Source organism: Ranitomeya imitator, chromosome 8 (genome assembly GCF_032444005.1).
Source record: "Ranitomeya imitator isolate aRanImi1 chromosome 8, aRanImi1.pri, whole genome shotgun sequence".
NCBI lineage: Eukaryota > Metazoa > Chordata > Amphibia > Anura > Dendrobatidae > Ranitomeya > Ranitomeya imitator.
Genome location: NC_091289.1, coordinates 136,868,645 through 136,892,355, shown reverse-complemented (window position 1 = coordinate 136,892,355; position 23,711 = coordinate 136,868,645). Strand labels below are relative to the sequence as shown.

The window sequence follows — 23,711 nt, the reverse complement described above, 5'->3', positions numbered from 1 at the left end:
GGAGTTGTGTCCCAGATTTAGCTTTTCTAGGGGTTGTGTCTCAGATTTAGCTTTTCTAGGGGTTGGGTCTCAGATTTAGCTTTTATAGGAGTTGTGTCTCAGATTTAGCTTTTCTAGGAGTTGTGTCTCAGATTTAGCTTTTCTAGGGGTTGGGTCTCAGATTTAGCTTTTATAGGAGTTGTGTCTCAGATTTCGCTTTTCTAGGAGTTGTGTCTTAGATTTAGCTTTTCTAGGGGTTGTGTCTCAGATTTAGCATCACATTGGATGGTTATCCACCAAAAGTTTAACTTTAAACTTATACAGGACACCTACAAATCTTTACAATGGATGGACTGTACTGTTCAATAATACAATCTGACATAAATACCCCATTCTGTTGCCAGGCGTCTGTCGCTCGATTGGAGTTAGCAACTTTCTAATTCATCATTTGGAGCAGCTGAAGGAAGATTGTGATGTGGTTCCTCACCTCAACCAGGTAAAGAAAATAAAAATAATAATTATTATATTGCATATATTATACAGCAGTATCCTTTTTTTCTAATTTTTTTTCCAGTTACATTAACTAGTTTTTTTTTTTTTAATTTGTTCACTTTCATTCACTGCATTAAAATTTACTAAACTGAAAGGTATTTTTTCAGCACTTTTTTTTGTCAAGTAGTCCCTCAAAATATGTAAAGTTTGATTTTTTTTTTTACAATGAAGATTAAATCCTGATTTGTTAAAGGGAACCTGTGACGGAGACGATCTTCCTTATCACAAACTTGTATCTTCTGAAATGTTGGAGTTTTAAAAATGCAACAAAAAAACATAGTTGAAATCAGGCCAGCGAAGACCACAATAGTTACAAAGATACAGGGGCAGCACGGTGACCCAGTGGTTAGCACAGCAGCCTTGCAGCACTGTGGTTCTGGGTTCAAATCCTACCAAGGACAACATCTGTTAAATAAGGCCAGTTTCACATTAGCGTTTACCTGATCTGCAGCGGGCTGCGGACTTCCTCCGTGAAGCCCCGCCCTCGGCCGCACCTCCGCCGCTAGCTCTGCCTACTTCTGCATGTGGCCCGCATGCGACCTGCGTACCTATCTTTAACATTAGGTACGCAGGTCGTGCGGCTGTATGCGGATGCTGCCGCATGCGTCGTTTTGACGATGCGGCGACCAGCGTAGGACGCAGCCTGTAGCATTTTTTTTTACGCATCGTCAAAACGACGCATGCGGCAGCATCCGCATACAGCCGCACGACCTGCATACCTAATGCCTAATGTTAAAGATAGGTACGCAGGCCGCATGCAAAAGTAGGCGGAGCTAGCGGTGGAGGTGCGGCCGAGGGCGGGGCTTCACGGAGGAAGTCCGCAGCCCGCCGCGGATCAGGTAAACGCTAGTGTGAAACTAGCCTAAGGAGTTTGTTTGTTCTCCTGTGTTTGCCTGGGTTTCCTCTGGGTTCTCCGATTTCCTCCCATATTCCAAAGACATACTGATAGGGAATTTAGATTGTGAGCCCCATTAGGGATATCTATGATAATATATGTAAAGCGCTGCGGAATAGGATAGCGCTATATAAGAAAAGCATAATAAATTATAATAATACATCCCTTCCCGCTGACTGTTCCTCACCCATCAGCTAGACTGATCAGTCTCTCTCTTGGAAAGAAAAGGGAAAGGCAGAGTTCATCAGATGGTGTATTTTTGCTGCAGTGTACACAAACAAGGGCAATTAGACCACAACGTGTATATTGACTCCTAAAACAATAGGGGCAACAAGCCCAAAAACAGCTCCCCACCTATTTACAAGCCTTGAAAGAACAGTGGAACAGAACAGATAATTTGAATGAAGGGACCACATGACAAGATGACCTGGCCTCTGAACTTTACATACAGGTAAATAAGAAAGCCTACACCTATAGAATGTTTTAATAGAATATTTGTATTCCTTTAGAATAAAGCTATCTGACAATAATTTGGTTGCGGATCATCCCATTTGCAATGCATTGTAAAAATAATCTGTCAGCACGATTTTGAAATGTAAAGTAAAGCCATGGCTGTGATGGTGCTGTAACACAGATTAAAATTGATATCTTTGATAAAGAATATTGCTGTGTTGTGCTTCTTTAATCACCATTTGTAGTTTTCTGCTAATCAGATTTTGGGTGCACAGGGGCCGGACTGTGCACTGGGTCTTCTCCTTCCTGTCTGTGATTTCCCAGCCCCTCCACCTGCCTCCTGTCTATGAATGACATGTCACTGCTGAGATTTCAAATAGCAGGTCATTCATAGTCCAGAGGCAGACTCAGGGGCTGGGGAATCACAGACAGGAAGGAGAAGACCCGGTGTACAGTCCAGCCCCTGTGTACCCAAATCTAATCAGCAAACAATTTCATAAGGTGATTAAAGAAGAACCACAAAGCGGATTTTTCCACCAAAAGTTTTGATGTGATCTGTATTATCGTGTCATTACAGACACTGTTTTGCTTTACATTACAAAATCAGGGTTTCTTTAAGTACTGTACACGGAGCCAGAAAACTGCAGCATCTGATTTCTCCTACCCCTGCACTGTTTAGAAACACGTCACCTTCATATTAAACAGTGCAGGTATCTTTTAGTAGTGCAGGGGTTAATCTGCTCTGTTGAGAACTCATGGAAGCTTTTCCACATTAAGGCTCTCAGCTGTTCACTGTTGGCCACTCCCCTCTCTTATATATATTCTGGGCCCTGGCGAGCTCTCAGAGTTAGCTTCATGTTGCATGATTGGAGATGGTGGTTGATGGTTGTTGTTTGCAAAGGCGTATGGTGGATTTATCTGAGACTGTTGACAACAGAGTCGTGACAGGAGATGAGCATCTAGCCGGGAATATTGGCACTGATTATCTCTTGTCAAACAATAGTGGGCCAATTGGAACCTGAAACCCATCATATTCATTAGATAGCTGTAGGCCAAAAGAAAGTTTTGACGACGGCTACATCTTCTAGGTTCTAGGAGTCCTCTTATCACCAAGAGAACAAAAAGATCAGCTATTAAAAATCACATACTCCAGATCCTTCTCTCCCTAAACATCATATGGGGCATTGGTCAGCACAGTGGCTCAATGGTTAGCACTGTAGCCTTGCAGCACTGGGGTCCTGAGTTCAAATCCCACCAAGGACAACGTCTGCAAGAAGTTTGCATGTTCTCTCAGTATGTTGGGTTCCTCCCAGAATCCAAAGATAGGGAACTGTCCGAATGAGGACAGTGAAGATGATGTCTGTTAAGCTCTGTGGAATACTGTATGATGGTGCTAAGCACATTAAATAAATAACATTAGACTGTTGGCTGATTCCGACAATATTTGCAAGTGTGGATGACTTTAGCCATGTGTATAGGGGCCTTAAAGGGGGTTGTCCAGGACTTTAACATTCATGGCCTATACTTAGGTCAACAGTGCCAGCGGCACACTGCTCAGTTGCGGAGCTGCACAACATAGTTCATAGCTGGGTACGGCATATCCATCCCCTATTCAAATCAATAGGGGGTGGATATGTAGTTCCCGGCCACTGCCATTATTCTGTTGCTGTTGCCTGAGCAGTTCTGTCCTCCGCCAATACTGGGAATGACAAGAAGTGTTAAAGTCTCAGTCTCTTTGAACTTGAATATCAGAGTCGGGCAGACCTCAAGTCTCTGCTGGGTTTGAACGCTATAGAAGAGCCAACCTTTTCCTGTGAATTTCTGTTATTTTTATTGTATCTTTCTTCTCAAATGCTCTTTTTTATATATACATTGAATTGTTTTGGATGTTAAAGGTAAAAAAGTTCCTTAGTGAACCAAAAGGTTTCAAAATGATAAGAACTGAACTAAAAAAAGTTCAAGTTCATGGTGAGGAGGCAAAATTTCTCATTGGGAGTTCTTGCTAAGATGATGATGACATTGTCTTCAGCGGATATACTTCAGGGATGTGTTTATGAAATGTTTTAGGACTTTTTGTGGCTCAATGTCCTGGAATATGATGGATTTCCTGTTTTGTAATTATACGGGAGTTTGGGAGTTTTCTACAGAACTAGGTTTCCCTTTCAGGTCTTCCAGTTTTTCCTGGCCTCTCCTGATGACGGCAATCTTCCTCTAACTCCTCTTGTTATAGGAGAGTCCCCATTTTCCTTGAGCCCTAGCCAATTCATTGTTTTCACACCATTGTCGTTAGTTGAGACAACGTGTACTAAAGATACGAAGCAGGAAATGACCAGCTTTCCGTATTACTGGGAAAGAAATGTTTAATGTTGGCTGCTCCTGGCTGTTTTCCGCATGTTATTATTTCTGCAAATTCCTTTCTAATTACCCAACAGTGAGATCATTGGACAACAACTTGTAAAGTTCATCTGCGTGCCCCCTACACCCCGTAATCATGTATCCTCTCCGAATAGACGATATTGGTAGATTACATCTGCCAGAACAATACCAATGTTGACTGTTGTCTGATCTGTCCTTTACCCGCAGATGTTGTGTGAGGTTTAGTACAGACCAGTTCAGCACATAAATGTTAAAAGGATTATCCAGGACTGTTTTCTTTTATCCCTACGGAGCAAAAAACTTATCTGTAAATAGTTGATAACTACCTGTCTGTTCTTCCTTGCTCCACTGACCGCTCCTGCCGGTGGACGCGATTCTACTATGTACTATCATGTCACAGAGCATCACTGCCGAGAAACAAGTAGAAGGGGCAGAGATTATCTAATAATCCCCAGGAATCCCTTTAGAATGTGACACCCCAAATCTATGTTGACTGTCTGTAAGGAGGCCCTGGATATCCCTTATAGTCTATGTAGATAACCTCCTCTCTAAACTGATATGACAAAAGAGAAGGAAAAGGAAGTAAATCAGCACATCCATCTGGGATATAAATAAACAGCCTCCCCGTGTATCAGATTTATTTGTCTAACAAGGAGTGTGTCCCCTTTTGTGTGATATCACCAACGTGATACTGTCCTCACTTCATGTTTTCCCCACATATTCGAGGCCATATGAGCACATGGCATTATATATCACCCATTGGGTGTGGCAGATGATGAATTTCTCTTCTTAAGTTACCTTACTCATGAAGTCCCTATCTGAAAGCCAGTTGGTGGGATTCTGGCTGCTAAACTGGCTTTGTTCTAGTCTGTCTCAGGGGTCTTTTGTCCATATAAATTGCGGGTATTAGTGATCTATTTGGGTTCCCTCTCCTCACCCGCTCCTCCTCCTAATCAAACCCCACTACTTATAATTACCACTACATATAATTAGCCCCCCCTCTATTGGTATATCATTACTGCCTCTTGGACGAGCGGTCCGGTTAACATACCCTTGATCCATTGGTCTCTCAAGATATTCGGATTGTGCAGTTTTTTTTTCTCCAGATGTGAATTCTATGCCTTTCGCGTTATTTTGGCAGCACATTTCTTCTTCACACTCTTTGACTGATCCAGTACACAGATTTTACTCTTGTACTCTTCTGCCAACAGCCCCATTATTATGTCATTTACCCGGTTGCGTCTACAACCTTTCACGTCCCTCCGCTAAATGTAACCATGACACACCAGTCATCGTATGACAGATATGTCGGCACTGTTGGAGGCACACACTCTAGAATGGAGAGGGCGTGTTGTGAACCGAGGCAAGCCAGATCATCTTGTGCTCTATGGGCACCGAAGATAACCCTGTCAGTACACCAGTATGATAGGACAAGGGAGGAGTCTCCATACGAATGTGTTTATTTTTACCTAGTAATGGGAGTTTCCATGCTGTGACAAACTATTTAACTTGTGGATTAAAGCCGCACACTTGAGGTTAGACATTATGTGTATCCAGCACTCTGGCCTTTATTATAGTTAACCTTATTGGAGGGTATTTGTTACCACAGGGCACCCTTAAAGGGAGTCCATCAAAATGCATATTAAATGGCCTATATAGTGTTGTAGGGGACTTAGCCTCTATAACAACCATACAAGCACTATACCTGCTACTGGTACAGTGCCTGAGAAAATAACTTTAAATTCATATGTAAATGAGGGGGCTTCGGTGCACCCTTGTCTCCTTATTTGAATTTTGGGACTCTTCCTCCACTTCTGATTAACCGTGCTCGCTTCCCAGAGCAATCACTATCTACAGGCATGTTCTCCTCCCTATCTCTTTTCTTCTAATGCCACGCTGCACTAGAACACCCAGCGAGTGGCGCCAGAAAAAAGGAGACAGTGAGGGGAATGTGCACACACGCCAGCAGTATCCAGACAGTTCTCGCACTGGGAAGTGACTACCGTTTATTAGAAGCAGGGGAAGGGCTCTAATATGCAAACGAGGAGACATAAGGGTGCACCAAACTCTTGGCCAGTCTAAGGGTGCACTGTAGCCTCCTCATTTATATATGAATTAAACACTAGGGAAGACAGATTAGGATTCAGAAGGATCTAGCTAAGCTTGAACAATGGGCAGCGACTAATAGAATGGTATTTAACAGAGAAATACAAGATTCTACATCTGGGCAAGAAAAACCAAAGTTACATCTACAGAGTCTGAGGAATAGAACTAAGCAACAGCATGTGTGAAAAAGAGTTGGGTATACTAAAAGATCACAGACTGCACATGAGTAAACAGTGTGATGCTGCAGCAAAAAAGTCAAACGCATTTCTGGGATGTGCTAAGGGAAGCATAGAGTGTAACTGAATACTCACTTATCATAAGTGACTTATGCTTCTTAGCCAGGTGCTGTGGTTAGTGTAGACCATGATCTGGAGCAGCTCTGCCCGGTCGGGCACAACATTTAACAGTATATAGCAGTGACACATTTATAGGAAGATAGTAGAGGGATCATCCTAAAACTTTTTTTTTTATTTCGCCTCTCTGTTGAGAAGATATTTGCAATCAAATATTTGTTACCTAATGAATTAAGTTTTAAGGCAAGTGGGCATTACCAGATAACAACTCATAAGGTTGACGAAGTACACACCCCCAGTAAAAACTATCTGATAACACCCACCTAGACTTAACTAGAGTTAACTTCTTAGGTGCCAAATACTTTGCTAATATCTCCTCAATGAAGAAGCAAAATATATAAAAAAGAGTTGTATTCCTCTCTGCAGCTACTATTACATCGTGTGTCCAGCACAAATTCATAGAATTATAGAATCATAGAATGGTAGAGTTGGAAGGGACCTCCTGGGTCATCTGGTCCAACCCCCTGCTCAAAGCAGGATTCACTAAATCATCCCAGACAGATGTCTGTCCAGCCTCTGTATTAAAACTTCCACCACCTCTTGTGGCAGCCTGTTTCACTCATTAATCACCCTGACTGTCAAAAAGTTTTTTCTAATATCTAATATGTGTCTCCTCCCATTCAGTTTCATCCCATTGCTTCTAGTCTTTCCTTGTGCAAATGAGAATAAAGACGATCCTTCTACAATGTGACAGATATTTGTAGACAGCTGTTAAGTCTCCTCTCAGTCTTCTTTTTTGCAAGCTAAACATTACCAAATCCTGTAACCGTTCCTCATAGGATATGGTTTGCAGACCGGTCACCATTCTGGTCGCTCTACTCTGAACTTGCTCCAGTTTGTTGATGTCTTTTTTAAAATGTGGTGCCCAAAACTGGACACAGTATTCCAGATGAGGTCTGACCAAAGAGGAGTAGAGGGCAATAATAACTTTGCGTGATCTAGACTGAAACATTTTTTGAAAGATCCTCAAAGAGCAAGTCTGATGATCCAACAAAAGCATTACAGAGCATAGAAGCAGCATGTGAGAAGTTTAGAAGTTGCAATAATTTAGGATAGCAGTCTTCCTTTTTGGTGGTAGGTAATGATGTGGTAAAGGATGTGAGATGGGTCAACCCTTTGGAGAGACATCTGAGGCATATAGAAGATACAGGAGATACTTCAGCGTCCACTTCTTCCTCTCCAGCAGATGTTTAACCTATTAGATACCTGAGTGAATCATAAACCAGCAAAATGAATTACTTTCCCTAATAATATTTACTTAGTAAGTTAACATTAGGGATAAAATACACCAGTTGGAATTGTATCTAATATTGTCGATTTTTGAAATCTATCTTAGACACGAAGCAAGTTTCAGACTTCAGACGCGATTCTATTAGAATTGTAAACTGAAAAAACAATCTTACATCTTGTATAATTGTACAGTGTGCTTCATCAATCCAAGCTGTAATTTCCTGGTCATTTCCAGAAACTCTTCTTCTTCTCTTTTGTCCAGACCGACTCGTGATATCTACAAACTTGGGCTCTGACATGATATCCTCTCTAGCGGAATGACTGTGATATCTAGGGTTAAGCATTGTAAAAGAACTTGTTTTAAAAATAATAATTAGTTACAAGTATGGACCCATTTATGGTTAAAATTGATTGAAATCATAGACAGGGCACCCCTGTAATGAGTTAGAGTTAGGGACTTGTGCCAGTACTGGGAGCTGTGTCTGGAGCTGGACTGTCCAGCTGCTCCCAGGAGAAATAAAGGTAATTTTCCACTAGGTGCAGCACTTTCAGCACAGCATCCCAACACCTTCATAAAGTTATTAACCTGCAGATTAACCCTATATTTGTAGGTTAATAGTGTTATATGACCTGACAGGTTCCCTTTAATGGTCCATTGTTATTGGTATTCTTTTTTTTCATTCAGCGTTTGAATTGATATGCAAATGAGGCTGAAGAGCTATGGTAGATCTGAAGCCTCCGTCACTCCAGCTCTACTCCTCTCCCAGCACCACCTCCTCCTGCTTCACTAACAGCCTCTATGCTTTGTGACTTCAGGTAAAGGAGCCATCAGTAAGAGGATGTGGCGCTAGGTGGGGAATAGGGCTACAGAGTAGATAATAATAGTAATAGAGTGACCGGCTTTAGATCTTCAGTAGATCTTCAACCTAATTTGCAAATCAATTCAAACTCTAATTTCTCATTAACAGAGGAATGGACTGGCCATGTAACGGTATTGCTGGACTTGACTTTGAAAGACCCTATATGTGTATATAAATATATTTGGGGTGAAATCCTGCTGCTAAATTCCCTTTAAGGAAAGAACTATGCAAAAGAGTTGAAGGCACCACCAATAAGATGGATTGCTGCCTTATTTTATCAGCTGACATGATCCACAGGAAAGCAGGAAATGTATTAAATGGAGAGTGTAGGGTTGGCCATTTTTCTAGCCGCAGCACTTAGTTACTTGATGTGCCTCTGACCTTGGTCATTGTTATGATTTGTGCTATGGAAGACTATGAGCTAAACCTGGTGAATAGTGTCATGAGATCACGTAAACACCAGCACAATGTATACTATATATGTAACCACAGTCATTCTTTTGTTGCCCGCACCGGGTGAAAGCTTTGAGTGAATGTATTTTTCCTACCCTGCATTGTGTGCTCCCTCTCTGTGGGAACGCGCTCTCTTTTCCCACTCCTTTCTCTTTTCCCCCTCATTTCTGTTTTTCCTCCCCCTAATCCGCTTGGTTGTCTTCATCTTTCCAAACTTGTCATCCAGTTGTCTCCCTCGCAGCCTGTCCAAGCCTCTCAACTTATTGTGCGCTCTTTTTTTTGGGCTACTGATGGGGACAAACTGTTCTGGAGTTTTATTTTGTGGCTCCAGGGTGGATGGAGGAGACTTTTCAATTTCAGAATGAAGTGGCTTCTACAAAGGACAAAGCATGTCAGGAGAGCCTGTGAATGGAGAGAAGAATGACCCAGTTGTCCCTTAACATCATTTTTTTGCAAGCGTTGTGCTATGAATTGCTAATGTGGATGTGTGTGTCCTGCAAAGGCGTTCGGCTCCCAGAAACTCGGTTTTGATTCAGTACATTATTATTTTCTATGGCTTAAAATCACATTTCACACTTTGAATGTGTGAATAACAAGCTTGGAGAAGGGTGTAGACCTCACGATATATACTCATCAACAGTGAATTTGCGACACCAAGAAGGAGAATATGTGGAAGTATTTAAAAAAAAATTAGAAAAATTATTAGACTTGTTAATGACATGCAGATGTTGGAAAAATGGAAGCATGTTTTCAAAGCATCTCAATTTATTCAGCATTGAGTATGAGAGCCACTTGTAGAAATCCCCGCACTTTCACAGCTTAGCAGCAAACAATGAGGTTAATAATGGTCGTCTGAGGAATGTTCTGCCATGCTGAATACTCTTGGGATTGCAAATTATCAAGGTCCGCTGCTGGCAGCTCCTTTTACAATTGCCAACCAATCACCTCACAGATGTGCTCCATTGGAGAGAAGTCCGCAGACGCTGCAGTCCATTTTATCACGTTTAGGTCAGGCAGGCTGCTTTCAGTAGCACAAGCAATATAGCCTGGCATTATCGTGTTGAAAAACAGCTCCTGGGACATTTTCACCTTCCTTCATGAGGGCCTCTTTGTCTCTTTGCCTGTGTAGTCTCCAGACCAATCTCTGGCTATCATTGCATCCAAGACAAAAGCAGGGCTCATCACTGAAGAGGATAGACCTCTAACCTAGCCTCCATTTCCATCTTCAGCTTCAAAAGTGATAGTCTTTGAGAACAGTGGTGTGAAGTCAATGGAACACCTATAGCTGGACATGTAGCTCAAAGCCCAATGTTGTGCAAACACCTTATGGTGATTTGTGTATGTGCATATATATAAAAGTTTTGCCTAAAGAAGGGGCAACAACTGCTTTGAAACGCATAGGTACCATGTTTTTCGGACCACAAGACGCACGTTTTTCCCCCAATTTTTGGGGGGGAAATGGGGGTGCGTCTTATGGGCAGACTATACTTACAAATCCAGTGGTGGCGGTCCCGGTGGTGGTGGTCCCGATGCATCCTCCCTTCCCAGGCTGGTGCGGCGGTGGCGGTGCTCTGTGGTGCGGCACTGGCGGGGCTCTGTGCTGCGTGGGGGGCTCCGTGCTGCGTGGGGGGCTCCGCCGGCATTTCATCAAAGCCGGAGGCCCCCGCAGCTCCGTTGCTGCAATGCGGTGGCCTCGTTGCCGAGATCTAAATCTGAGCATGTGCCGCCCCTGGCAGCCATTTTCCCGGAAGCCACTGCATCGTAGCAACAGAGCTTCGGGGGGCCTCCAGGCTTTGACGAAATGCCGGCAGAGCCCCCACACAGCACAGAACCCCGCCGCCGCCACACCACAGAGCGCTGCCGCCCCAAAACAGAGTGCTGCCACTCCACAGAGCACAGCCCCCCACAGAGCACAGCCACCCCACAGAGCACCACCAACACACAGAGCACCACCACGGCACCAGCCTGGGATGGGATGTCCCGGAGGCCACCGCACCAGCCTGGACCACTCCTCCACCTGTGCCGATCCCTTCTCTGGTAAGCTGAATTCGGACTGTAAGACTGACCCCCATTTGACACATTTTGTTTCCCCTATTTTCCTTCAGAAAATTTGGGGTGCGTATTATGGTCTGGTGCGTCTTAAAATCCGAAAAATACGGTATATTCATGTTTTGCCTAAAGAAGGGGCAAGAACATGCTTCCGTTTCTCTTGTTCTGCAGGTATATTCGGACATTCTGAATAGATATGTCATTAGGTTATGTAAGAACACTGACAAATTCTCCTCTTGCAACATTCTGAAGAGATTTTTCTGCTCTGTGAAGGAAATCCTCATCTTCTTTGATGAGCTTCAGTGTTGCTGTTCTCTCCTAAAGACATTACACCTTTTCCTCTAACAGAGTCACAAGCTTGCATTTCTGGCATGTAAAGTTTGTCTTTTCCTTTGGCAAGTCTGTACATATATAGCACACATTACAGCACACCAAATGGGTAATCTCCTTCTCCATGTTGAATAAAACGAATTTCTGTAGAATCGCTGTAAAGCAGCTCAATCCAGCTCCATTCAAAGATCCTCAGACTCAAGGCAACTCTGTGCTGTATACTACGTGGCTGGGCAATATACTACGTGGCTGGCCAATCTACTACGTCGCTGTGCAATATACTACGTGGCTCTGTGCTGTATACTACGTGGCTGGGCAATATACTACGTGGCTGGCCAATCTACTACGTCGCTGTGCAATATACTATGTGGCTCTGTGCTGTATACTACGTGGCTGGGCAATATACTACGTGGCTGGCCAATCTACTACGTCGCTGTGCAATATACTATGTGGCTCTGTGCTGTATACTACGTGGCTGGGCAATATACTACGTGGCTGGCCAATCTACTACGTCGCTGTGCAATATACTACGTGGCTCTGTGCTGTATACTACGTGGCTGGGCAATATACTACGTGGCTGGCCAATCTACTACGTCGCTGTGCAATATACTATGTGGCTCTGTGCTGTATACTACGTGGCTGGGCAATATACTACGTGGCTGGCCAATCTACTACGTCGCTGTGCAATATACTATGTGGCTCTGTGCTGTATACTACGTGGCTGGGCAATATACTACGTGGCTGGCCAATCTACTACGTCGCTGTGCAATATACTACGTGGCTCTGTGCTGTATACTACGTGGCTGGGCAATATACTACGTAAATGGGCAATATACTACGTAACTGGGCAATATACTACGTGGCTGGGCAATATACTACGTAAATGGGCAATATACTACGTAACTGGGCAATATACTACATGGCTGGGCAATATACTACGTGGCTGGGCAATATACTACGTGGCTGGGCAATATACTACGTAACTGGGCAATATACTACATGGCTGGGCAATATACTACGTGGCTGGGCAATATACTACGTAAATGGGCAATATACTACGTAACTGGGCAATATACTACGTGGCTGGGCAATATACTACGTGGTTGGGCAATATACTATGTAACTGGGCAATATACTACGTGGCTGGGCAATATACTACGTGGTTGGGCAATATACTACGTAACTGGGCAATATACTACGTGGCTGGGCAATATACTACGTAACTGGGCAATATACTATGTGGCTGGGCAATATACTACATCACTGGGCAATATACTACGTGGCTGGGCAATATACTACGTGGCTGGGCAATATACTACGTGGCTGGGCAATATACTACGTGGGCTGGGCAATATACTACGTGGGCTGGGCAATATACTACGTGGGCTGGGCAATATACTACGTGGGCTGGGCAATATACTACGTGGACATGCATATTCTAGAATACCCGATGCGTAGAATCGGGCCACCATCTAGTTTTATCATAATTTGGATACTATTAACAAGTATGTTGATCCTGTGATTTCCGTAACTCCAGGACTTGTCCTTCTGGGTGTTGCAATTTCAATTTTAAGGAGTGAAATGAAGGAAGCATTCTTTATAAATATAAAGTACCTTTATAAATATATGTATGAAAATCTCCAATATAAATGTAAATTGGAATGCTGTTGGCGATGGAAAATGTTACAAATGATGTGATCATTCTCCGTAGAATTCTCTTGTCAGGTGATTGCTGTTTTAGTGAAGTTTTTGAAAATAATAAACATTTAGCGTGCGCAGAGAGAAGCATTCTTGTTCACCATTTAATATTAATGGTTTGATCACTTGCTATAAAAATGTGATTCTTTGTTGCTGTTCTTTCCACAGGTTGAATATCACCCTTTTCAGAGGCCACAGGAGCTGGTGGAATATTGTAAGAAAAATCATATTGTATTTGGAGGATACTGTCCTCTGGCAAAGGGCCAAGCACTGACACATCCAGTTATTCTGAGGCTCGCAAAACAGTATGGGAAGACACCAGCTCAAATTTGTATACGTTGGAGCATCCAGGTAACGTCATTTGTCTCATTTTATCAGTGATTAGCAATAAAGATGTCAGCTATAGATTTCCAGTCCTTATGGAGCAAGTCAAAATAACAGTTTTAACCCCTGATTTATAAATTCACAGTTGTTCAAAGTGAGGGAACATTTGTAAAACAAAGGCAAGGAAAAAGTTGAAGAATTTGTCTCAACAGCCAATCAGATCAAAAGAGACACTAAAGTAAAATCTGGTTGCTGTGGGCAAGTGTTTCACATTCACGTTTCACCCATTTTGTACATTTTCCCTATGAACTCTTATTTGATATGTGAATGCTGAAACATCTAGGAAGATATTTATTAACACGTTTCACAGCAAAAATTATCCATAAAAAAATTTATGAAATATTCCTTAAAAATGATAAATGTAATAAACACACCAAGAATAATCAAAACCAAATCTAACTAATGTGAACAGGTAAACTCTGGGAAAAGCAAAAAGTGGCGAAACAAGAACTTGACTCTACAAAGCCCTAACCAGGCCCTAAGAACAATGCCTACCTGCGGAGGTTTGCACCCTAAATAGTGTAAATGGCGCCCCCAGCAGTGACTGTCCCTATTAGGTCTTACTGTACCTAAAACTAGGAAAAGCATAGGGATAGCAGATTGGATACAGGTCCAAATTCAGATCATGCAAGTTACAATACAAGATAATTAAAGGGACACTGTCACCTGAATTTGGAGGGAACAATCTTCAGCCATGGAGGCGGGGTTTTCGGGTGTTTGATTCACCCTTTCCTTACCCGCTGGCTGCAATATTGGATTGAAGTTCATTCTCTGTCCTCCGTAGTACACGCCTGCACAAGGCAACATTGTCTTGTGCAGGCGTGTACTATGGAGGACAGAGAATGAACTTCAATCCAATATTGCAGCCAGCATGCAGCCAGCGGGTAAGGAAAGGGTGACTCAAACACTCCAAAACCCCGCCCCTATGGCTGAAGATTGTTCCCTCCAAATTCAGGTGACAGTGTCCCTTTAATGTCATAGTCCTTATATCCCATATAATAACTTCCCTAGACAGTAACTTGGGTATAAGTAAGAAAGTAATAGATATCCTGGTCAATGTTAATTAATATCCTGTACATCAGGGGTCCCCAACTCCAGTCCTCAAGGCCCACCAACAGGTCATGTTTTCAGGATTTCCTTTGCATTGCACAGGTGATGCAATTATTACCTGGGCAAGACTAAGGAAATCCTGAAAACATGACATGTTGGTGGGCCTTGAGGACTGGAGTTGGGGACCCCTGCTGTACATCAGGTATCTCCATCAATGTTTCCGTAACCAGATATGTAATCAGTAGCAGAGCAGTGCAAACCAAAACAGTGCTGTTAAATAAAACACTTATATCAAAGCTTAATGTATTGCAGTCATCATATTCTACCCAGTAAGGCTGTGTGCACACGTTGCGTTTTTTTTGTGTTTTTTTCGTGTTTTTTCCCGATAAAAACGCTATAAAACCGCAAAAAAACGCATACAATAAGCATCCCATCATTTAGAATGAATTCCGCATGTTTTGTATACATGATGCGTTTTTTTCCACGAAAAAAACGCATCGCGGCAAAAAACGCAGCATGTTCATTAATTTTCCGATTTTTTTGCGGATTTCCCACTCCAAAATGCATTGGGAAGTGTCCGGAAAAAACCGCGGCAAAAACGCACGCGGTTTTCTTGCAGATTTCTTGCAGAAAATGTCCGGAATTCTCAGGAATTTTCTGCAAGAAATCCTGAACGTGTGCACATAGCCTAAGGGTATGTGCACACATCAGGATTTCTTGCAGAAATTTTCCTGACAAAAACCGGACATTTCTGCCAGAAAGCCGCATGCGTTTTTACGCGTTTTTGGTGCGTTTTTTGTGCGTTTTTTCCCAAATGCATGGAATTGCGGGAAAAACGCAGAAAATCCGCAAAAATAATGAACATGCTCATTTTTTTTACCGCGATGCGTTTTTTTCGCGGGAAAAAACGCATCCATGTGCACATAACATGCAGAATGCATTCTAAATGATAGAATACATAATGTATGCGTTTTTAATGAGTTTTGATAGCGTTTTTACCGCGAAAAAAAACGCGAAAAAACCTGAACGTGTGCACATAGCCTAAATGCTTCTCTTTTCTCTGCTCTATGTAGAAACAGGAAGTCTCTCCTCTTCAAGTCCTGACCCAGTTGCTCCATCTTCCCCTTCCAGGGACTTTTGCAGTGACTCATGACTTGTGCAGAGAAAATTGACCTCCTGTTTCTATTTAGAAGGATTCAGCTCTTCAGTTCTTAATCACATGATGTTGGAGACCTAATGGAAAACAGAGGAATTATCTGGGTAGAAAAGCAAAATGAACAATTGTAAGTAAACAGTACCATATAATATGATGACTGCAATATATCATGAGGATAAACATTTTGGTGTGAGGAGGAGGAGGAGTGCTTCTATATGTAGTACAGGTATCCCAATTAATATCTCCCCCATATGCTCAACACATTTTCCCTGTAAAAATAGGAGGTTCCTCAGGGTCAGAAAACAGAAAAACAGTGGTATATATAACCTATCGATAGCATGAGGCATACCGTATAAAGTTGATACTTAGCTTGACTTGGCGATCTATTGAGTTTTATGTATTGGGATACCTATACTACTTGATAAACAACATGACCGTGATATCTATTACTTTTCTACTTACTTCCCAATTGCTGTCTTGGAAAGTTATTATATGGGATATGAAGACTGTGACTTTAATTATCTTGTATTGTAACTTGCATGATCTCCATTTAGACCTGTATCCAATCTGATAACCCTGATCAGCACCAACTTCCTTTCCTAGTTTTAGGATTGGCAGGTTCCGATAGGGACAGGCGACACTGAGCGGGGGCGCCATTTATGTTATTTAGGGTTCCAACCTCCGCGGACAGGTAGGCATTGTTCTTAGGTAATGGTTAGGGCATTTTAGTGTCAGGTCCTTGTCTCGCTACTTTTTGCTTTACCCACAGTTTACTTGTGCACGTTACTTATATTTGGCTTTACTTATTCTTGATGTTTATTGTATTTATAATTTTTTATGACATATGTAATAAATATTTCTTATTGGTAATTTTTGCTGTGAAACTTGACCTAACTAGTTTACCCTTCATTGAATGAATATTAATTATAACTGTACAAATGGTGAACCGTATTGCACAATTGGAAAAGTGTTGGAAAACTCCGAAGCAGCAGGATGGGCAGCAGGATGGGCAAAATCGGCAGCAGGATGGGCAAAAGTGGCAGCAGGATGGACCGAAGAAGCAGGAGGATGGGCAGAAGCTGCAGGATCAGCAGATGCCAGAGCAAAATGGGCAGAAGCCGCAGCAGGATGGGCAGAAGCCAAACCTGGATAGGCAGAATCGGCAGCAGGATGGGCAAAAGCGGCATCAAGATGGACAGAAGTGGCAGGAGGATGGGCAGAAGCATCAGCAGGATGAGCAGAAGTTGCAGCAGGGTGGGCAGAAGGAGCTTCAGGTCCATCTCATCTCTTGTGGCTGGATCTTTAAAGTATGATTTAAGAAGAAAAAAAAAACTGGAGCTCTTCAGAGTAAAACATACGTAGCTGCAGTCGCGCTGCCTGGCCTTAAATCATGCTGTCCGCGGTTTGCACAGCATGAATCAATTGATAAGTTCTCTTTAAGATCTGCCATAAAGCAAGATATGTCAGCAAAAACCATTCTTACACATGGCCATGCAGCAGTAATAATCTATAATGAGACGCCCCTCTGTTGTGTTGTGGACCCATATTGGATTTGACTTACAAATACTAACCCAAAATGACCTAAATAAAAAGTTAATATTAGTCAATGGGTGAAACGGGTGAATAGAATATGGTCACATATAAAGTGTATCTGTAGTACCAGGAGAACTCGCAGCGGAATGTCTGTGTCTGCCTGAAACTCCTCTCCATAGAACATTATGAGCACCAACTGCCATCTCATGTCTTTATAATAGGGAGCTATGTATTTATGGCAGTCAGATTTTGATTGTAAATTTAGAATATTGAGAGTGAAAGATCAGTCCAGGTAGAGAAAGAAGCTAATTTCACTGATAAGGAATATTACAAAGTTGCTTATTTTCACATATACTATTGATTTATGGAAAAAAATGTTACAGATGAAAAACAAAGATTAAAATCTATAGAGAGATGCATCTGTATGAAATAAGGAAACCATTAATAATGCATTGGATAATAAAGCGTTTTTAGAAGGGCATTCTTATGTCATTTATGATCTCACCAGAAGCCAGTCCATCAGTATAACGGATCTCTAATAATGAGCTTGTGTGTTCCCATATAGATCCACTCAGATGTGATGATGACATTACTCACTTGTGATTACTAGGGAAGTGCTTAGATACACGTTTATTGTAACATTCTTTATACTTAGAATGGTGTCGTCACCATCCCAAAGTCAACGAAAGAGAGCAGAATCCAAGAGAATTGCCAGGTAAGGCTGCGAACTACTGATCACGGACATGATTGTACAATATGTGACTTTCTAAAAATGTTGGTGTTTTGCAGTGTTAGAGTTTTGCATACAGCAACTCCTCCATTAGGTCTCATATTCAATCCGCTCGTAATTGTGAGCCACGAAATTCATAAGAATCATTATATCGGCTCGCTACATGCAGTGTTAGACACTAGAAAGTTACTTTAAGGGGTCGTTCACACTGGTGAGTAGCCAGCATGTAACTCGGATGTGCGCTGCCTGATGTTTCATCGGATAGCTCTCGCACCAATGCTGCCATGGAGCAGTGCCGACTAGAGAAGCAAATCGCTGGATGCTGCGATGGGCAGCGTATATCAGACGGCACGCACCTACGCACAGGTCTATGGGTGCGTGCAAAACATATCATCCGAGTGTAGCCCAATTCACGCCGACTCACAGAGGATCAGATCACAGTAAGACGACACTCGGCTCGCAGCTGAGGGTCATTTGCTTATAGGATTCGATTCTCTCTCACGGGGAATCATTGCATGCTGTACACCAGTAGTAGGTTTTCCAGCTCAAGAGAAATTTCTACAGTCGCTCTATGTGACGGTAACTTGCCAAATCATTAGAGTGCGCACTGCACACACTGTCAGGATTCCCGTTGACTTGCAGAGCAAGTGTGCAAGAACATGATTGCAATTTGCATACTTGTGGTCAAATGCCTCCTAGATTCTCTTTCGCTTTTTTCTATAGCTTTAGCGTTGAGAATCTATACAGCTTATGTGGCATGAAAGCATACTTGTTGTGACGTGACCGCCCACTTATGCTAGAAATAGAGGGGGATCCTGACAGTGACACATTTCATACAGTGACTGCAGAAATTTCCTTTGAGCTTAGAAAACCCCTTTGAAGTTGCAGTTGTCCCCCTTCCCTATTGATCTCTATGCAATTGCCAAATGGTACACATGTGTATGCTGTGATAATGTACATATATCCAACCATGAAATGTATACATCAGAATTTTGAGTATCGATTTACAAAATAAATTTATGAATCAGATTTCAGCCATTTAAATTTATCTTAACGTATAATTACAAACTGACAATAACATTTCCACAGTTTAGGCCATTTACACTACATGATCTGTTTAAAGGGAACTTGTCATCTGTTTTGTCACTTATAAACTATGCCCATCTCTTTTAAGATCATAAGAATGGGGTTCCTGCAGCCCATTTATATCTTCAGATGTGCCCCTGTATACCTCAGAAAAAGTGCTTTATATTTGTCCCGCGCTGTATGTTAATTTGCATGGTCCGATCAGATGGGTGTATCCAGATTGTGATGAGCATCGCCTCAGTCCCTTCAAATGCCGCCCCGGTCCATTCAAATGAGGCCCCATTCCCTTCAGACGACTCCTCGGTCCCTTCAAATGCCTCCCGAGTCCCTTCAGATGCCACCCCAGTCCCTTCAGATGCCGCCCCGGTCCCTTCAAATGCCACCCAGGTCCCTTCAAATGCCACCCTGGTCCCTTCAGATGAGGACCCTCATTTCCCTTCAGACGACGCCTCGGTCCCTTCAGATGCCTCCCCAGTCCCTTCAGACGCCACCCCGGTCCCTTCAGACTACTCCTCGGTCCCTTCAAATGCCGCCCTGGTCCCCTCAAATGCCGCCCCGATCCCTTCATACTACGCCTCTGTCCCTTCAAATGCCGTCCCGCTCCCTTCAGACGACGCTTCGGTCCCTTCAAATGCCGCCCCAGTCCCTTCAAATGCCGCCCTGGTCCCTTCAGACTACTCCTTGGTACCTTCAAATGCCGCCCCGGTCCCTGCAAATGCCGCCCTTGTCCCTTTATACTACACCTCGGTCCCTTCAAATGCCGCCCCGGTCCCTTCAGACGCCACCCCGGACACTTCAAATGCCGTCCCGGTCCCTCCAGATGATGCTTCGGTCCCTTCAAATGCCTCCCCGGTCCCTTCAGATGCCACCCTGGTCCCTTCAGATGCCGCCTCTTCTAACTGCACATAAGTGGATGACATCTCTCCGTCATCCACATAGTGACCAAAGTCTCGCGCCTGCGCAGTGGATCTGGACATCTGCTCAGGCGCGCCTTACGGTGGTTTATTGAGCAGCCGGTGATTCCACTGCACAGGCATGAGAGTTTGGGCACTACATGGATGACAGAGAGATGTCATCCATTTACATGCAGTCGTAAGAGGCAACGTTTGAAGGGACCGGAGCGGCGCTGATTACAATCTGGAAACACCCATCGGACCGGACCATGCAAATTAACATACAGCGCGGGAGAAGTATAAAGCACTTCATCTGATGTATGCAGGGGCACATCCGAGGATATATATAACTGGGTTACAGGAACCCCATTCTTATGATCTTAAAGGTGATGGGCATAGTTTATAAGCGATAAGGCTGGTGACAGGTTTCCTTTAAAGGGAATCAGTCACCAGATTTTTGCCAACTAATCTGACAGCTGCACAATATAGGGGCAGAGACCCTGATTCCAGCGATGTGTCAATTACTGAACTGCCTGCAGCGGTTTTTATAAAAGTTTTATCAGCAAGAGATTATGACTAGAGGACTAGTAACCTTGCTGCCATGTAGTTCTCCATATTCATGAACCCTGTATAACCCCACTTATTGGCAGCTTTCTGCCTATGCACAGTGCACAAAGAAAGCTGGTAATCAGTTGTGTGAGCGGGGTTATACAGAGCTCAGCATTCAGAGAACTAGTAGATCTGCGGGAGGTAAAAAAGTGATTTTATCAAAATTATAACATGCAGACCAGTAATTAACACATCACTGCAATCAGGGTCTCAGCACCTACATAATTCTGCTTCCAGATGGAGTAGCAATAACCTGGTATCAGATTCCCTTTAATGAGTGACTTCCTATATCATTTATCTTTGCTCGTTACCTGCTCATGTAAAATCACATTTAGCCCATTATACACAACAGATAGCTGTTTCCTGGACAATAGTTTGGCCGATCATTCAGATAGCAGCTATCTCTCCCGCCTCCCTATACCGAGGAGCCACTGCCAGATTCCTGGCGCCAACTTATATCCTGGAGAACAAAGTACCTGCAGTCCAAAGTCAGATATGCTGGACCCTTCTGTACCCCGACATCATCTGTCAAGGGACAGTTGGGAGCCCCAATGTACAGAAGACGGCTGGCTTATAATGCCATTGTCAGCGTATCTGGCCACCGTTGGTCGCGTGTATGTGGCCATTGTTGGCTGATAAGATAAGATATACAGTTCCGTTCACAATTCTACTAAACGCAACAGGAACATACTGTATATAGCTTCTCTAATTTCTTTTGGTTTTTCTGTCTTGCCCTTAAAACAATAAGGGAGAAGTGCTTTATCACAAAATGTCAGTTCCCATTGCCAGGCTGCTCACGATCACTATGAAGGTTCTTGAAACAAAGCATTGCTTCAATTATTAAAAGAGAAGTTATACAAGTTATCACATTACTGTAATGTCATTTACGACAACTACTGTACATTTGACATGACATAAGGGCTACAGCGGTGGGCAGCGGGGTCTTCCACCAATGTCCAGGACAAGTCTGAGCATAGGCCTGCATGCAGAGCCGTCACATGCAGGTCCGTCACATGCAGTTCTGGCACATGCAGGGTCGTCACATGCAGGGCCGTCACATGCAGGGTCCTCACATGCAGGGCCGTCACATGCAGGACCTTCACATGCAGGTCCGTCACATGCAGTTCTGGCACATGCAGGGTCGTCACATGCAGGGCCGTCACATGCAGGGCCGTCACATGCAGGACCTTCACATGCAGGTCCGTCACATGCAGTTCTGGCACATGCAGGGTCGTCACATGCAGGGCCGTCACATGCAGGGCCGTCACATGCAGGACCTTCACATGCAGGGCCGTCACATGCAGTTCTGGCACATGCAGGGTCGTCACATGCAGGACCTTCACATGCGGGGCCGTCACATGCAGGGTCCTCACATGCAGGGCCGTCACATGCAGGGTCGTCACATGCAGTTCTGGCACATGCAGGGTCGTCACATGCAGGACCTTCACATGCAGGGATGTCACATGCAGGGACGTCACATGCAGGACCTTCACATGTGGGGCCGTCACATGCAGAGCCGTCACATGCAGGGTCCTCACATGCAGGGCCGTCACATGCAGGGTCGTCACATGCGGGGCTGTCACATGCAGGGTTGTCACATGCGGGGGCAACACATGCAGGGCCATCACATTCAGGGTCATCACATGCAGGACCTTCACATTCAGGACTGTGACATGCAGGTCCGTCACACGCAGGGCTTGCAGACGCAGGGTCGTCTCATGCGGGGTCGTCACATGCATAGTCGTCATATGCGGGGCCGTCACATGCAGGTCTATCATATACAGGGTCGTCACATACAAATCCGTCATATACAGGGTCGTCATATGCTGGGGTGTCACATGCAAGGTTTTCACATGTGGGGCCGTCACATGCAGGGTCGTCACATGCAGGGCTGTCACATGCAGGGTCGTCGCATGCGGGGCTGTCACATGCAGGGTTGTCACATGCGGGGCCGTCACATGCAGGGTCGTCACATGCGGGGGCCGTCACATGCAGGGCCATCACATGCAGGGTTGTCACATGCGGGGCTGTCACATGCAGGGTTGTCACATGCAGAGTCGTCACATTAAGGGGGCGTCACATGCAGGTTCGTCACATACGGGGCTGTCACATGCAAGGTTGTCACATGCTGGGCCGTCACATGCAGGGTCATCACATGCAGGGCCGTTATATGCAGGGCCGTCACATGCAGGGCCGTCAAATGCAGGGTCATCACATGTGGGGTCGTCACATGCAGGGTCCTCACATGCAGGGCCATCACATGCAGGGCTGTCACATGCAGGGTTGTCACATGTGGGGCCGTCACATGCAGGGTCATCACATGCAGGGTTGTCACATGCAGGGCCATCACATGCAGGGTTGTCACATGCAGGGCCGTTACATGCAGGGCCGTCACATGCAGGGCCGTCAAATGCAGGGCCATCACATGTGGGGTCGTCACATGCAGGGTTGTCACATGCAGGGCCGTCACATGCAGGGCCGTCACATGCAGGGTCGTCAAATGCAGGGTCATCACATGTGGGGTCGTCACATGCAGGGTCCTCACATGCAGGGCCATCACATGCGGGGCTGTCACATGCAGGGTTGTCACATGTGGGGCCGTCACATGCATGGTCGTCACATGCGGGGCTGTCACATGCAGGGTTGTCACATGTGGGGCCGTCACATGCATGGTCATCACATGCAGGGTTGTCACATGCAGGGCCATCACATGCAGGGTTGTCACATGCGGGGGCGTCACATGCAGGGTCATCACATGCGGGGCTGTCACATGCAGGGTCGTCACACGCAGGGCCGTCACATGCGGGGTCATCACATGCGGGGTCATCACATGCAGGACCGTCACATGCAGGGCCGTCACATGCAGGGCCGTCACATGCAGGGCCGTCACATGCAGGGCCGTCACATGCAGGGTCGTCACATGCGGGGTCATCACA

The 23,711-nt window shown here is 44.4% G+C and overlaps 1 protein-coding gene across 4 annotated transcripts in view; it reads left to right on the top strand.

Moving 5' to 3' along the window:
* LOC138647975 (uncharacterized oxidoreductase YtbE-like) overlaps positions 1-23,711 on the top strand; it is a 171,408-nt gene that overhangs the window by 92,695 nt on the left and 55,002 nt on the right. For all 4 annotated transcript variants that reach the window (XM_069737394.1, XM_069737396.1, XM_069737398.1 and 1 more), the window contains 3 exons: positions 384-475; positions 13,503-13,685; positions 18,113-18,172. In XM_069737394.1, the coding sequence (XP_069593495.1) occupies positions 384-475; positions 13,503-13,685; positions 18,113-18,172 (335 nt within the window). The remainder of the gene's footprint in view (positions 1-383; positions 476-13,502; positions 13,686-18,112; positions 18,173-23,711) is intronic.